General features: G+C 57.1%; 1 protein-coding gene across 1 annotated transcript in view; it reads left to right on the forward strand.

The window, feature by feature from the left end:
* The window catches only part of LOC144950126 (mitogen-activated protein kinase kinase kinase kinase 4-like), a 140,258-nt gene extending 125,319 nt beyond the window's left edge, over window positions 1-14,939 (forward strand). Inside the window, exons 27-31 of the mRNA XM_078880187.1 lie at window positions 2,941-3,041; window positions 3,958-4,107; window positions 4,531-4,690; window positions 5,907-6,046; window positions 14,258-14,939. Of these exons, the coding sequence (XP_078736313.1) occupies window positions 2,941-3,041; window positions 3,958-4,107; window positions 4,531-4,690; window positions 5,907-6,046; window positions 14,258-14,341 (635 nt within the window). The 3' untranslated portion in view covers window positions 14,342-14,939. The remainder of the gene's footprint in view (window positions 1-2,940; window positions 3,042-3,957; window positions 4,108-4,530; window positions 4,691-5,906; window positions 6,047-14,257) is intronic.
* The last annotated feature ends 3,121 nt before the right edge of the window (window positions 14,940-18,060 follow it).

The following is an 18,060-nucleotide window of genomic DNA, read 5'->3' on the forward strand; positions in this document are numbered from 1 at the left end:
ACCCTGCCCCGTGACTCTGCCCTGTGACTCTGCCCCGTGACTCTGCCCATGACTCTGCCCGTGACTCTGCCCCGTGACTCTGCCCCGTGACCCTGCCCCGTGACCCTGCCCCGTGACTCTGCCCCGTGACCCTGCCCCGTGACCCTGCCCCGTGACCCTGCCCCGTGACTCTGCCCCGTGACTCTGCCCCGTGACCCTGCCCCGTGACTCTGCCCCGTGACTCTGCCCCGTGACTCTGCCCCGTGACCCTGCCCCGTGACCCTGCCCCGTGACCCTGCCCCGTGACCCTGCCCCGTGACTCTGCCCCGTGACTCTGCCCCGTGACTCTGCCCCGTGACTCTGCCCCGTGACCCTGCCCCGTGACCCTGCCCCATGACCCTGCCCCGTGACTCTGCCCCGTGACCCTGCCCCGTGACTCTGCCCCGTGACTCTGCCCCGTGACCCTGCCCCGTGACCCTGCCCCGTGACTCTGCCCCGTGACTCTGCCCCTTGACTCTGCCCCGTGACCCTGCCCCGTGACCCTGCCCCGTGACCCTGCCCCGTGACTCTGCCCCGTGACTCTGCCCCGTGACCCTGCCCCGTGACCCTGCCCCGTGACTCTGCCCCGTGACTCTGCCCCGTGACCCTGCCCCGTGACCCTGCCCCGTGACCCTGCCCCGTGACTCTGCCCCGTGACTCTGCCCCGTGACTCTGCCCCGTGACTCTGCCCCGTGACTCTGCCCCGTGACCCTGCCCCGTGACTCTGCCCCGTGACTCTGCCCCGTGACCCTGCCCCGTGACCCTGCCCCGTGACTCTGCCCCGTGACTCTGCCCCGTGACTCTGCCCCGTGACTCTGCCCCGTGACTCTGCCCCGTGACCCTGCCCCGTGACCCTGCCCCGTGACCCTGCCCCGTGACTCTGCCCCGTGACTCTGCCCCGTGACTCTGCCCCGTGACTCTGCCCCGTGACTCTACCCCGTGACCCTGCCCCGTGACCCTGCCCCGTGACTCTGCCCCGTGACTCTGCCCCGTGACTCTGCCCCGTGACCCTGCCCCGTGACTCTGCCCCGTGACTCTGCCCCGTGACTCTGCCCTGTGACTCTGCCCCGTGACTCTGCCCCGTGACTCTGCCCCGTGACTCTGCCCTGTGACTTTGCCCCGTGACTCTGCCCCGTGACTCTGCCCCGTGACTCTGCCCCGTGACTCTGCCCCGTGACTTTGCCCCGTGACTCTGCCCCGTGACTCTGCCCCGTGACTCTGCCCCGTGACTCTGCCCCGTGACTTTGCCCCGTGACTCTGCCCCGTGACCCTGCCCCGTGACTCTGCCCCGTGACTCTGCCCCGTGACTCTGCCCCGTGACTCTGCCCCGTGACTCTGCCCCGTGACTCTGCCCCATGACTCTGCCCTGTGACTCTGCCCCGTGACTCTGCCCCGTGACTCTGCCCCGTGACTTTGCCCTGTGACTCTGCCCCGTGACCCTGCCCCGTGACTCTGCCCCATGACTCTGCCCTGTGACTCTCCCCCGTGACCCTGCCCCGTGACTCTGCCCTGTGACTTTGCCTCGTGACTCTGCCCCATGACTCTGCCCTGTGACTCTCCCCCGTGACCCTGCCCCGTGACTCTGCCCCATGACTTTGCCCTGTGACTCTGCCCCGTGACTCTGCCCCGTGACTCTGCCCCGTGACTCTGCCCCGTGACTGCCCCGTGACTCTGCCCCGTGACTCTGCCCCGTGACTCTGCCCCGTGACTCTGCCCCGTGACTCTGCCCCGTGACTCTGCCCTGTGACTCTGCCCCGTGACTCTGCCCCGTGACTCTGCCCCGTGACTCTGCCCCGTGACTGCCCCGTGACTCTGCCCCGTGACTCTGCCCCGTGACTCTGCCCCGTGACTGCCCCGTGACTCTGCCCCGTGACTCTGCCCCGTGACTCTGCCCCGTGACTCTGCCCCGTGACTCTGCCCCGTGACTCTGCCCTGTGACTCTCCCCCGTGACCCTGCCCCGTGACTCTGCCCCGTGACTTTGCCCTGTGACTCTGCCCCGTGACCCTGCCCCGTGACTCTGCCCCGTGACTCTGCCCCGTGACTCTGCCCCGTGACTTTGCCCCGTGACTCTGCCCCGTGACTCTGCCCCGTGACTCTGCCCCGTGACTCTGCCCCGTGACTCTGCCCTGTGACTCTCCCCCGTGACCCTGCCCCGTGACTCTGCCCCGTGACTTTGCCCTGTGACTCTGCCCCGTGACCCTGCCCCGTGACTCTGCCCCGTGACTCTGCCCCGTGACTCTGCCCCGTGACTCTGCCCCATGACTTTGCCCTGTGACTCTGCCCCGTGACCCTGCCCCGTGACTCTGCCCCGTGACTCTGCCCTGTGACTCTGCCCCGTGACTCTGCCCCGTGACTCTGCCCCGTGACTCTGCCCCATGACTTTGCCCTGTGACTCTGCCCTGTGACTCTCCCCCGTGACCCTGCCCCGTGACCCTGCCCCGTGACTCTGCCCCGTGACTCTGCCCTGTGACTCTGCCCCATGACTCTGCCCTGTGACTCTGCCCCGTGACCCTGCCCCGTGACTCTGCCCCATGACTCTGCCCTGTGACTCTGCCCCGTGACCCTGCCCCGTGACTCTGCCCCGTGACTCTGCCCTGTGACTCTGCCCCGTGACTCTGCCCTGTGACTCTGCCCCATGACTGCCCTGTGACTCTCCCCCGTGACCCTGCCCCGTGACTCTGCCCCATGACTCTGCCCTGTGACTCTGCCCCGTGACCCTGCCCCGTGACTCTGCCCTGTGACTCTCCCCCGTGACTCTGCCCCCTGACTCTGCCCCGTGACCCTGCCCCATGACTCTGCCCTGTGACTCTCCCCCGTGACCCTGCCCCGTGACTCTGCCCCATGACTCTGCCCCGTGACCCTGCCCCGTGACTCTGCCCCGTGACTCTCCCCCGCGCGTCTCGTTTCCCCGCGCCTGGCAGTGAAGTACGAGAGGATCCGCTTCCTGGTGACGGCGCTGCGCAACTCGGTGGAGGTGTACGCCTGGGCCCCCAAACCCTACCACAAGTTCATGGCCTTCAAGGTGTTTGCTCGGTTGCGCACGCGCCTGCACGGCAGCGACACGGACTAAGGTTACCCCCCGCCGTGTGCTGCCAGTTACAGCCAGAGCCAGCATCGTCAGGCAGTTTCCAGAATCGTGAAAATGCCCACCGGTCTTGGGCCTCAAAACAGATGGCGTGACGTCATCAATGTGCTACCCATTGTCAATTTGGGTGGAGTCGCTACTGTGGCTTGCGTTTCTCACTGGCTCGGGTCGCTTAATTGGCGGGTGTTGCCGATTGGCTGGCGTTGCCGATTGGCTTGTGTGGTGGGTGAGACGCTGATGCAATTACCGCTTGGGTTTACACCAACTGCGTACGCATTTAAAACACGTCTCTTAGAATATGTCCGTTACTGGAAAAATCCTACGTGAATGCACCCGCTAGCTCGAAAACTTCTAACCAGCGAAAAAAAACACTTTTAAAACACTTTCGCAAAAAACACGTGGAGATGTCCTCGTTCGCTCCGATCACCGCTGCCTAACACTCGCTCACTCCAGCGCTCGCTCGCTCACTTGCTCACTCACAACTGACTCACACTCGCACTCATTCGCTCGCTCACTTGCATCACCATTCAGTCGCTCGCTCACTCGCTTCACCATTCAGTCGCTCGCTCACTCACTTCACCGCTAGCTCGCTCGCTCACTTCAGCACCGACTCTCTCATCTCGCTCACTCGCTCAGTTCATCACTCGCTCGTTGACTCGCATCGCAATTGACTCGCACTCTCACATCACTTGTTCGCATCACCGCTTAATTACTTACATCACTCACTCACGCCCACTCACTCGCTTGCCCACTCGCTCCCCCGCTCAGACCATCGCTCACTCTCTCTCTCGCGCTTGCTCGCTCACTCACGGACTGAGGTGGGTTGCCCCCCCTCCGCCCGTGTGCCCACCAGTCGTTCGGCGAGCTGCCACACCGCCCCCAGCTGGTGGACTTGACAGTGGAGGAGTCCCAGAGACTGAAGGTCGTGTACGGTTCCAATGCCGGCTTCCACGCCATCGACGTCGACTCGGGAAACCCCTACAACATCTACCAGCCCACTCACGTGAGTGGGACACTGATACCATCGTGGATAGTTAATTTGATTTATTGATGGGTGAAAGGAAGGATTAATTGATGGGTATACTAACGCATGGAACGTTTGTTTGATGGCCGGTTGGATGGATGAAAGGATGGATGGATCGATTCATTGAACGACGGTTGAGTAGATTGTGCGTGTGAGCATCGATAGATCAATTGATCAAATTGACGGCCGATTCCTTGACGACTCTTCGATGGACAATGCACGTTGACCGCATCTCCGATTAGCGCGGTTTGGCTAGGTAATAGTGCGAAAGATGATGAAGATGACGATGATGACGACGACGAAGACGATGACGACGATGATGACGACAATGATGACGACGACGAGTATGACAAGGGCGACGAGGTACAACGTGCGCGTGTCTGCCGCGACACGTGCGTGCAGATACAGGGCAGCGTCTCGCCCTACTCCATCATCGTGCTGCCCAACACGGACGGCATGGAGCTGCTGCTGTGCTACGAGGACGAGGGCGTCTACGTGAACACCTACGGGCGCATCACCAAGGACGTGGTGCTGCAGTGGGGAGAGATGCCCACCTCCGTCGGTACGGCGGAGACCTGGGGGGGGGGGGGAGGCGCGCGCGAGACGTTTAGCCTCGACAGACCATCGGGGCAATGTGCCATGAGCGAAGTTGGGCCCGTGAAGGCGGAGCGTGAAGGAGCGTGGAGGAGCGTGGAGCGCCACGCCAACTCCGGTTATCTCTCGCGACAGCAGCGGCGGCTTTTTGGCTCGTCGTCGAACAAAGACGGCAGTCGCCGCATCGCTCGGCGCTTTCTGCGGCCGTCTGGAACGCTCTTCCCTCCGATGTCGGGAAGCCACCGGGGATGTTTACCTTTCAATCATCATCGAGATTGAAAACTCATTTCTTTGGAACTGCTTTTTGTGTTCAGTTTGTTGTCCTTCCCGCGCGCCTCCGATTAGCACGGTTGGCTACGTACGGTGCGAAAGAAGTTCTACACACACATACGTCGGGGCAAGTGCTGTTATGCGAGTAGCACCTACGAAGGGCCGGCGTGGCACACCTATGAAGGGGTGGGTGGCCGGCACCCACGTCCTGCCACCTTTGTCTCCCGAGTGCCGATGTTCACGTTTATCCGCAACCGGTGCTCATTTAATGCCGAGTCGACCGAGCGGGAGGACCTGTTCGGTGTGTTCGATATCGACGGTGGCCGTGAGCGGGAATCGAACTCCGGGTCGCCGGGTTCGTAGCGCTGTTGCCGTTAGCCACTGCGCTGCTACCGCCGCTAGATTTGTGCACACACGCGCAAACGTACGGAAACGCGCGCGTCGGCTCTGTAACGCGGTGGCACGGTGACCCTCGTCAAGACGTTTCGGCGTAAATTAAAACGGTTTCTCTGAAGTTGTCCTGCTCTTCCCGAAATTGTTTGCAATTCTGTTACTTAACCAAAATGTCTGCCCCTTCCCGCCCCCCCCCATCTCCATGTCTGTTTCCTGTCTCTCCGACGCTGTGTTGGTTCCTCCATCATCCATCTCTCGATATGCCCATCTGTTCATCCAATCCACACCCATCGATCCATCTCTTTATTTATACGATCCATCCGCTCTGTGTATCCATAATCCATCCACGTCTCTCTGTCTATCTGCTCGTGCATCCCTCTGTCCCATACAATCCATCCATCTGTATATCACATCCGTAATACATCCATCGAATCGGCCCACCCGCCCATCCCTCCCTCCCGCCTCTCCTCCGCTCTGGCACGTGCCCTCCTCTTCCTCCTCCTCCGCCGCCTGCCGTGCAGCGTACATCCGCTCCAACCAGATCATGGGCTGGGGCGAGAAGGCGATCGAGATCCGCTCGGTGGAGACGGGACACCTGGACGGCGTCTTCATGCACAAGCGAGCCCAGCGGCTCAAGTTCCTGTGCGAGAGGAACGACAAGGTAGCACCCTCTCCCCCACAATACTGCCCCCCAATACTGCCCCCCAATCCCGCCCCCCCCAATCCCTCCCCACGATCCCTCCCTGCCCCCCGTGTGTGCGCGTGTGGGGAGCGGTGGCGTGGCGGTCAGCGAGCCGCTGCGCTACGAACCCGGCGACCCGAGTTCGAATCCCCGCTCACGGTCACAACCTGTGACGATTACGTGAACCGGTTCTGGGCCCTACCCTAGGTCGACTCGGCCTCAAATGAGTACCTGGTGCGGTGTGTAAACATCGTCACCGGGGAGACAAAGGCGGTCGGGCGTGGTGCTGGCCACCCACCCCCTCGTGTACCGAGCTGGCCTTCGTAGTTACTCACTAACAGCACTTGCCCTAAAAGTCTGTTGAGGCTACACGGGGGATCTTCGTCTTTGTGTGTGTCTTGGTCTTTTGCGTGCCGGGCGTGGTGCTGGCCACCGCCCTCCCTCGTAATAGGCGTCACTTAACAGCACTTGCCCCGGCGGTCTGTTAAAGCCTATACGGTGGGGGGGGGATCTTTGTCTTTGTGTGTTCGTGCGAGAAGCGGGTGGTGTAGCGGGTTAGTGCGACGTACCCGACGACCCGAGTTCACAATCAACATTGCTGACGAATGTCTCCTACAGTCTGTTTAAAGGTGACACGTGGCGGGGGCTGTATCTGTACCTATACACCTGGCGCTGTGTCTGCCTGTCGGTTGCCTATCTGCCAGTCGTCGTGACTCACCGTCAAAGTTACCCCCCTGTGGCTTGTTACAGTCGCTGAAGGGGCAACGCCTCCCCAGGTTTTTCCGGCAACTGAGATGGAAATAGATGCCAACGTATTGGGGCGATGGCCGCTTTGTGGTGGTGGTGGTGGTGGTGGGGGGGGTGGGGGGGGTGTGGAGATTGTCGGGGTGGGGGGGGTAGGGCACGTTGATGAACCCCACCCAAATTAATCACCGAGCCAAACGCCCCTTTACATAATCGCGTGTCGCAACGCGGTCGGTAAATTGTCCGCGGTCCTTTTGTTTCCGCGCGCCTGTTTCTTGCGACAGCGCTGATGTGAAGCGACGTAACAACGCACCAACGTAGCAGCAACGTAGTAGCGATGCAACAACGTACCAACGTAGCACCGATGTAGCAGCGACGTAACAACGCACCAACGTAGCAGCAACGTAGTAGCGACGTAACAACGCACCAACGTAGCAGCAACGTAGTAGCGACGCAACAACGCACCAACGTAGCACCGATGTAGCAGCGACGTAACAACGCACCAACGTAGCAGCAACGTAGTAGCGACGTAACAACGCACCAACGTAGCAGCAACGTAGTAGCGACGCAACAACGCACCAACGTAGCACCGATGTAGCAGCGACGTAACAACGCACCAACGTAGCAGCAACGTAGTAGCGACGTAACAACGCACCAACGTAGCAGCAACGTAGTAGCGACGTAACAACGCACCAACGTAGCACCGATGTAGCAGCGACGTAACAACGCACCAACGTAGCAGCAACGTAGTAGCGACGTAACAACGCACCAACGTAGCAGCAACGTAGTAGCGACGTAACAACGCACCAACGTAGCAGCAACGTAGTAGCGACGCAACAACGCACCAACGTAGCACCGATGTAGCAGCGACGTAACAACGCACCAACGTAGCAGCAACGTAGTAGCGACGTAACAACGCACCAACGTAGCAGCAACGTAGTAGCGACGTAACAACGCACCAACGTAGCACCGATGTAGCAGCGACGTAGCAGCGCCGTGCAGCGACTTAAATCAACGTCGCGATGTAGCGACGGTCTGAGCTGACGCCACGCCAGGGTTTGTGCAACCGGCCGGCTCGGTTTCTCCGTTCACCGGATTCTCCCGGATTAGAAGACGTTGGGAAGATCAAGGTGCATCCCCAACCTTTGAGGTCACTTGGAAAAAAAGTACCGTACGCAAACGGTGTGTTTAGATTCTAGATTTGAAGCTTTCGTGACTGCAAGGATTCATATTCTTAGGTTTTTTCGGTAAAGTCACGTAGGTAAAATTTTTTTAATTAAAATTAATGAAAGTAAAATAAAATTAAAATTAAAATCACGACGTTTCGGAGGCAACACAAGCTTCCGTCTTCAGGTGGAACCGTCACAGCACGCTCGCTGTATCAAGTAAATGAGATATTCCAAGAGATACTACCCCGTATATATACTGGTTAAGGGGGGGGGGGGGATGGGCTGGGACAGGCCCCCTTTTTTATATTATTAAGGTAAGGTGCGGTATGTTTACAATGGGGAGGATACAGTGCTCGTTACGGAGAGACGCATTCACAACCCGCCTGTTTGAGCGCGCTCCGTTACACTCCGCGGCGCTGGTTATTGTTCTCTGTGGAGAAACGACGCTCACAATATCACGGTGTCGTCACGGCAACGCTCACAGCAAGACGCCTTTCTGCGGTTAAAGTTTGTATGTTCTGCCGTTTCATGCCACGTGGGGTTTTATTCCAGGTTCTTCGGTTTCCTTCTGTAGAAAAAACACGGCAACTTGTATCGCCCTTAACATCCCAATGCTGAAAGATCACCTGCAAATTACTTAATTGCACATACAGCAGGTTCAACATAGAATATATGGACTCGCACAGAGACCCATAGACTCGCACAGAGACCCATAGACTCACACAGAGACCCATAGACTCACACAGAGACCCATAGACTCACACAGACCCATAGACTCGCACAGAGACCCATAGACTCACACAGAAAGCCATAGACACTCACACAGAGACCCATAGACTCACACAGACCCATGGACTCGCACAGAGACCCATAGAATCGCACAGAGACCAATAGACACTCGCACAGGGACCCATAGACACGCACAGAGACCCATAGACCCCCACGGCAGAGACTCATAGACTCTCGCAGAGACCCATAGACTTACACAGCAGAGACCCACAGACTCACACAGCAGAGACCCACAGACTCACACAGCAGAGACCCATAGACTCACACAGCAGAGACCCATAGACCCACACAGAGACCCATAGACCCACACAAAGACCCATAGACTCACACAGCAGAGACCCATAGACCCACACAGAGACCCATAGACCCACACAAAGACCCATAGACTCACACAGTAGAGACCCATAGACTCACACAGAGACCCATAGACCCACACAGCAGAGACCCATAGACTCACACAGCAGAGACCCATAGACTCACACAGCAGAGACCCATAGACTCACACAGCAGATACCCATAGACTCACACAGCAGAGACCCATAGACTCACACAGCAGAGACCCATAGACTCACACAGCAGAGACCCATAGACTCACACAGCAGAGTCCCATAGACTCACACAGCAGAGACCCATAGACTCACACAGCAGAGACCCATAGACCCACACAGCAGAGACCCATAGACTCACACAGCAGAGACCCATAGACTCACACAGCAGAGACCCATAGACTCACACAGCAGAGACCCATAGACCCACACAGCAGAGACCCATAGACTCACACAGCAGAGACCCATATACCCACACAGCAGAGACCCATAGACCCACACAGCAGAGACCCATAGACTCACACAGCAGAGACCCATAGACTCACACAGCAGAGACCCATAGACTCACACAGCAGAGACCCATAGACTCACACAGCAGAGACCCATAGACTCACACAGCAGAGACCCATATACCCGCACAGCAGAGACCCATAGACTCGCACAGCAGAGACCCATAGACTCACACAGCAGAGACCCATAGACTCACACAGCAGAGACGCATAGACTCACACAGCAGAGACCCATAGACTCACACAGTAGAGACCCATATACCCACACAGCAGAGACCCATATACCCACACAGCAGAGACCCATAGACTCACACAGAGACCCATAGACTCACACAGCAGAGACCCATAGACTCACACAGCAGAGACCCATAGACTCACACAGCAGAGACCCATAGACTCACACAGCAGAGACCCATAGACTCACAAAGCAGAGACCCATAGACTCACACGGAGAGACCCATAGACTCACACAGCAGAGACCCATAGACTCACACAGCAGAGACCCATAGACTCACACAGCAGAGACCCATAGACTCACACAGCAGAGACCCATAGACTCACACAGAGACCCATAGACTCACACAGCAGAGACCCATAGACTCACACAGCAGAGACCCATAGACTCACACAGCAGAGACCCATAGACTCACACAGAGACCCATAGACTCACACAGAAGAGACCCATAGACTCACACAGCAGAGACCCATAGACTCACACAGCAGAGACCCATAGACTCACACAGCAGAGACCCATAGACTCACACAGCAGAGACCCATAGACTCACACAGCAGAGACCCATAGACTCACACAGCAGAGACCCATAGACTGACACAGCAGAGACCCATAGACTGACACAGCAGAGACCCATAGACTCACACAGCAGAGTCCCATAGACTCACACAGCAGAGACCCATAGACCCACACAGCAGAGACCCATAGACTCACACAGCAGAGTCCCATAGACTCACACAGCAGAGACCCATAGACCCACACAGCAGAGACCCATAGACTCACACAGCAGAGACCCATAGACTCACACAGCAGAGACCCATAGACCCACACAGCAGAGACCCATAGACTCACACAGCAGAGACCCATATACCCACACAGCAGAGACCCATATACCCACACAGCAGAGACCCATAGACTCACACAGAGACCCATAGACTCACACAGCAGAGACCCATAGACTCACACAGCAGAGACCCATAGACTCACACAGCAGAGACCCATAGACTCACAAAGCAGAGACCCATAGACTCACACGGAGAGACCCATAGACTCACACAGCAGAGACCCATAGACTCACACAGCAGAGACCCATAGACTCACACAGCAGAGACCCATAGACTCACACAGCAGAGACCCATAGACTCACACAGAGACCCATAGACTCACACAGCAGAGACCCATAGACTCACAAAGCAGAGACCCATAGACTCACACAGCAGAGACCCATAGACTCACACAGCAGAGACCCATAGACTCACACAGAGACCCATAGACTCACACAGAAGAGACCCATAGACTCGCACAGCAGAGACCCATAGACTCACACAGCAGAGACCCATAGACTCACACAGCAGAGACCCATAGACTCACACAGCAGAGACCCATAGACTCACACAGCAGAGACCCATAGACTCACACAGCAGAGACCCATAGACTGACACAGCAGAGACCCATAGACTCACACAGCAGAGACCCATAGACTCACACAGCAGAGACCCATAGACTCACACAGCAGAGTCCCATAGACTCACACAGCAGAGACCCATAGACCCACACAGCAGAGACCCATAGACTCACACAGCAGAGACCCATAGACTCACACAGCAGAGACCCATAGACCCACACAGCAGAGACCCATAGACTCACACAGCAGAGACACATATACCCACACAGCAGAGACCCATAGACCCACACAGCAGAGACCCATAGACTCACACAGCAGAGACCCATAGACCTACACAGCAGAGACCCATAGACCCACACAGCAGAGACCCATAGACTCGCACAGCAGAGACCCATAGACTCACACAGCAGAGACCCATAGACCCACACAGCAGAGACCCATAGACTCACACAGCAGAGACCCATAGACTCACACAGCAGAGACCCATAGACTCACACAGCAGAGACCCATATACCCACACAGCAGAGACCCATAGACCCACACAGCAGAGACCCATAGACTCACACAGCAGAGACCCATAGACCCACACAGCAGAGACCCATAGACCCACACAGCAGAGACCCATAGACTCACACAGCAGAGACCCATATACCCACACAGCAGAGACCCATATACCCACACAGCAGAGACCCATAGACTCACACAGAGACCCATAGACTCACACAGCAGAGACCCATAGACTCACACAGCAGAGACCCATAGACTCACACAGCAGAGACCCATAGACTCACAAAGCAGAGACCCATAGACTCACAAAGCAGAGACCCATAGACTCACACGGAGAGACCCATAGACTCACACAGCAGAGACCCATAGACTCACACAGCAGAGACCCATAGACTCACACAGCAGAGACCCATAGACTCACACAGCAGAGACCCATAGACTCACACAGAGACCCATAGACTCACACAGCAGAGACCCATAGACTCACAAAGCAGAGACCCATAGACTCACACAGCAGAGACCCATAGACTCACACAGCAGAGACCCATAGACTCACACAGAGACCCATAGACTCACACAGAAGAGACCCATAGACTCACACAGCAGAGACCCATAGACTCACACAGCAGAGACCCATAGACTCACACAGCAGAGACCCATAGACTCACACAGCAGAGACCCATAGACTCACACAGCAGAGACCCATAGACTCACACAGCAGAGACCCATAGACTGACACAGCAGAGACCCATAGACTCACACAGCAGAGACCCATAGACTCACACAGCAGAGACCCATAGACTCACACAGCAGAGTCCCATAGACTCACACAGCAGAGACCCATAGACCCACACAGCAGAGACCCATAGACTCACACAGCAGAGACCCATAGACTCACACAGCAGAGACCCATAGACCCACACAGCAGAGACCCATAGACTCACACAGCAGAGACCCATATACCCACACAGCAGAGACCCATAGACCCACACAGCAGAGACCCATAGACTCACACAGCAGAGACCCATAGACCTACACAGCAGAGACCCATAGACCCACACAGCAGAGACCCATAGACTCGCACAGCAGAGACCCATAGACTCACACAGCAGAGACCCATAGACCCACACAGCAGAGACCCATAGACTCACACAGCAGAGACCCATAGACTCACACAGCAGAGACCCATAGACTCACACAGCAGAGACCCATATACCCACACAGCAGAGACCCATAGACCCACACAGCAGAGACCCATAGACTCACACAGCAGAGACCCATAGACCCACACAGCAGAGACCCATAGACCCACACAGCAGAGACCCATAGACTCGCACAGCAGAGACCCATAGACTCACACAGCAGAGACCCATAGACTCACACAGCAGAGACCCATAGACTCACACAGCAGAGACCCATAGACTCACACAGCAGAGACCCATAGACTCACACAGCAGAGACCCATAGACTCACACAGCAGAGACCCATAGACTCACACAGCAGAGACCCATATACCCACACAGCAGAGGCCCATAGACTCACACAGAGACCCATAGACTCACACAGCAGAGACCCATAGACTCACACAGCAGAGACCCATAGACTCACACAGCAGAGACCCATAGACTCACACAGCAGAGACCCATAGACTCACACAGCAGAGACCCATAGACTCACACGCAGAGACCCATAGACTCACACGGAGAGACCCATAGACTCACACAGCAGAGACCCATAGACTCACACAGCAGAGACCCATAGACTCACACAGCAGAGACCCATAGACTCACACAGCAGAGACCCATAGACTCACACAGAGACCCATAGACTCACACAGCAGAGACCCATAGACTCACACAGCAGAGACCCATAGACTCACACAGCAGAGACCCATAGACTCACACAGCAGAGACCCATATACCCACACAGCAGAGACCCATAGACTCACACAGAGACCCATAGACTCACACAGCAGAGACCCATAGACTCACACAGCAGAGACCCATAGACTCACACAGCAGAGACCCATAGACTCACACAGCAGAGACCCATAGACTCACACAGCAGAGACCCATAGACTCACACAGCAGAGACCCATAGACTCACACAGCAGAGACCCATAGACTCACACAGCAGAGACCCATAGACTCACACAGCAGAGACCCATAGACTCACACAGCAGAGACCCATAGACTCACACAGCAGAGACCCATAGACTCACACAGCAGAAACCCATAGACTCACACAGCAGAGACCCATAGACTCACACGGAGACCCATAGACCCACACAGAGACCCATAGACCCACACAAAGACCCATAGACTCACACAGCAGAGACCCATAGACCCCCACAGAGACCAATATTGTTTGTTGTCCTTCCCACGCACTTCCGATTAGCACGGTTGGCTACGCGCGATTCAAAAGAAGTTCAACATCCATACATACGTGCGTCACGCTAACAACACGCCTTGTTCCTCCGTGTGCCTGTCCTCCCTCCTGTGCGCGCCAGGTGTTCTTTGCGTCGGTGCGTTCAGGAGGTACCAGCCAGGTGTACTTCATGACACTCAACCGGACGTCCATCATGAACTGGTGAAATCGTGGGCCGGTGACGGTGGCGGCGGCATCGTTGGCGGTGCTGGTGGCGTCGTTGGCGGTGCTGGCGGCGTCGTTGGCGGTGCTGGTGGCATCGTTGGCGGTGCTGGCGGCATCGTTGGCGGTGCTGGCGGCGTTGTTGGCGGTGCTGGCGGCGTCGTTGGCGGTGCTGGGGGCATCGTTGGCGGTGCTGGCGGCGTCGTTGGCGGTGCTGGCGGCGTCGTTGGCGGTGCTGGCGGCGTCGTTGGCGGTGCTGGCGGCGTCGTTGGCGGTGCTGGCGGCGTCGTTGGCGGTGCTGGCGGCGTCGTTGGCGGTGCTGGCGGCGTCGTTGGCGGTGCTGGTGGCGTCGTTGGCGGTGCTGGTGGCGTCGTTGGCGGTGCTGGTGGCGTCGTTGGCGGTGCTGGAGGCGTCGTTGGCGGTGCTGGTGGCGGTGCTGGAGGTGGGGGGGGGGCAGCTACGGTGGAAGCTGCCCAGCAGGGAGTGGCTGCCCCTACGGCAAGAACTTCCCCTCTACGAACGGAAATGCGAAATGCAAAAAAAAAAAGCAATTGCAGATTCAACATCCCCGACGCCGCGATGAAATAGGAATCGCCCTACGGATGGAGTGTGCGTGCGTGCGTGTGTGTTTTATACAAAACAAAAAAGCTAACGCGAATGTCTAATAATGCAAATAAGACAGACTTCTTTTTTTCTTTATCCTTTTTTTGTCGTTGAATCAAAAGGTAGAGAGAGGAGGGGAGACAGTGTTACGTGCGCTGGGGAGCGGGTGGAGGAGGGGTTAAACGCGAAACTGTTATCAGCCGCAAACTGCGAGCGTTCGCGGCGAGGGCCAGAGAGAGAGAGGCCGGCAAAACGCGGGCGGCGTGGAACTCCCCCGCTACGCAAACCGCACGCAATCCCCACGCAATCCCCACGCAATCCCCACGCAATCCCCACGCAATCCCCGCCGCGTGACGGGGGCAGGCGCTCGCGTCTGGGCGAGAGAGAGCTCGCGTTTCACTTCGGTTTCGGTTGAGCGGCGGTAGCGATGGGCCGTCCCGTGGCCCTGTAGTCGAGCGTCCGGGAGGCCCTCGCCCCCCCCCCCCCCCGCCGCCCCCCGTTGGCTCCGCCGCTTAGCGACACGCGCGCGGAGGAGCCGAACGTCGCCGTGTGTTTTGTTTTTTTGTTTTGCCTCGTGTTGTACCGCCACGCGTTCTTCAGCAGCGACGTCCGGCGTTTAAACGAAACTTACGACTTTTTTAACTTTAGACGTATTAAAATTAAACAGTTTTTATTATTTTACCAGGTAAGGCCCACTGAGCCGTTAGCTTTGTTTTTTCAGAAGCGACCTGGCCGCAAATCATGGCTCAACGAAGTGGCTTATCGCGTGGACATGTACAGCAGCCAAATACGATGCACGTCGATTCTCAATGCGGAGGGGGAAAAAAACCAGAGGACCCGGAGAAAAAATCCACGCGACCACGGGGAGAACAAATATAGACGCGTCGAGGTCAGGATAGAAGCCCCGCGGTCTGCTGTGTATAACCAAGCGCGCAAAGTCGTTAACATCTTGCCACCGTGGCACCCCCCGTGAAGATTCTCCGAGCGCGTGGAGCGAAACGTCGGACGTCGTGCGTTGCCGAATGACGAAACGCAACCCGACACCGCATCATCGGAGAGCTGCAGGGAGAGGGAAGTTGGACAGATACTTGGGCACGTGTTGAGAAGGGAAACGGGGCACGTGTTGTTTACTGCTGCGGGCGGGGGGGGGGGGGTCCGTTACTTCGTGCCTGCCCGTCGCGAAACGTCACGGGCAGCCTCGTAAGGGGCAGCCCCCCGGCGTGGGTCGGCGGCGTCGTCCCGCGTAGCGAAGTTGGCCGGGAGCTGCGCGGGTCGCAGAAGGAGGGGTGGGGGAGGAGGGAGCGTGGAGACGCGGGAAATGGGAAATGTAAACGGGAAACACGATCGGAGAGCTCGCTATCACGGTTCGGCTTTAAATATGATCACGTTTTTCTTATTTTACCCTTTAATTACCAAAAATGTAACCCCACCGCACCGCACACGGAACGGCCGCTTAACGTTCACTTGTTTTTATTACTAATGCAGGATTTTCTTGGTGTTTGGCAAGTGGTGCCCGGGGGGGGTGTAAGGGGATTGACTCTGAAAGCCTGTGGCCAACAGCCGACGCACAGGGAAGCCACGGGGGTGCCCACGTGCACACGGCTATCGCCGCGATCACGCTCCTCCGTGGCAACGGGGGGGGGGGCCGTGGCATCCTGGTACGACCACAACAACAACAACAACGACAAAAACTCCACGTTCGTGGACGACACGGCCCTGAAAGCAACAATCAACGTTTAGCGTCTTCGCTTTGTTGCGTCTCTCCGACGTAAAGAAAGGGCCGCTTGCCCGAAACGTCGCCTATCGATTTCTTTCGGGTTATTGATGAACGGTTTGAGTTCGTTGTTTTGCGCTTCTGCAACCACTACCGACGCAGCATCGCGGCAAGCGGTTTAGTCTTGATTCAACTGCGGCCCGGCTCGTGTGGAGCAACGGTCATTGTGGCCTCGGCGGCGGGAAGGGGGGGGGGCCCTGCTCCTACGTGCGGCGTCTGGCTGGGACTCGCTCAGCGGTCAGTAGAGCGGAGTGTGGACACAGAGGCGCGAGTGGTCACGGTGCATCCTCATCCACCTCTGGACTTGAGGCCTGGCCGTTGTTTATCCACATTTAAAGATTTAACTCGAGGCTGTAAAATAACCAGAACATCCCACCGCAACGGAAGGACTAGCGCAGGCCCGAAAACGAATAAGATTTAACCACGCGCACAAAAGATGCGCGGCATTGCGTGTGTACAAAAGCATCTCTCGGCGTTATCCAGACCACCAACTCGGTAGAACTGAACATGCAGCCATCGCGTCGAGCGTTCGTAACCCTGACGTGAAGACCGTTCAATCTGTCGCAAGAGGGCCACCGTGTCAGCTGAAGCAAAAATCAAAAGCACATCGGGTGATACTTCCCGTGAGAAATTCCACATTCCTATGGAGGGATCCACGTTCGTCAGACCTACGTGACAAAAGCGGGATATCGGCTGTTACAGCCATCTTTCTTTTTGTAACGGTCCCGCGATAGTTTCTTTTTCATTGTTCCACCTGGTCACTCGCGAAGAGATAAATGTTCGGGGCACGGCGGCAGCCAGTCGGATTGGGCCACGCGTCACGTGAATGTCATCTTGTGTGTCTTGGGCCCTTCCGTTAAAGCGGTCGAAACAACAGGCGGGCGCGTCCAGAAAGCCACAGCAGCGGAGAACGTTTCGTTGTGATCGTTGGTCGTGCCACAGCCCCCCTCTCCTGCCCCCCCCCCCCGATTGTAAAGCTCTTCTCTCTGTGCCTAATGTAAATAGCTTAGCTGGGGGGAGGTGGAGGGGGGGGTGAGGAATTAATTGCGGCTCAGACGCAGCTCAGGTCCGCCGTTTCAAATTGGTACGTTCGTTACAACAACAAAAAAGGTGGGGGGTGTGGGTGCAACGCGCGCATGTTGTGTGTGTTGTCGTACACAATCGCGTAGTGAAATGACGGAGGAAGAAAATAAAGAGACTAAAATTTGAAATATCGCGTTAAAAGAAAAAGACGTAGAATAAGTCCACTCCGTCACTACATCGAAAGCAACGGCAAGAATTAAAGGCGTTATATTGTTTTGTATTGCATACACACTATTTTGAAAACTCGCCTAAGCGGGGGGCGG

Source organism: Lampetra fluviatilis, chromosome 56, assembly GCF_964198595.1.
Source record: "Lampetra fluviatilis chromosome 56, kcLamFluv1.1, whole genome shotgun sequence".
Taxonomy (NCBI): domain Eukaryota; kingdom Metazoa; phylum Chordata; class Hyperoartia; order Petromyzontiformes; family Petromyzontidae; genus Lampetra; species Lampetra fluviatilis.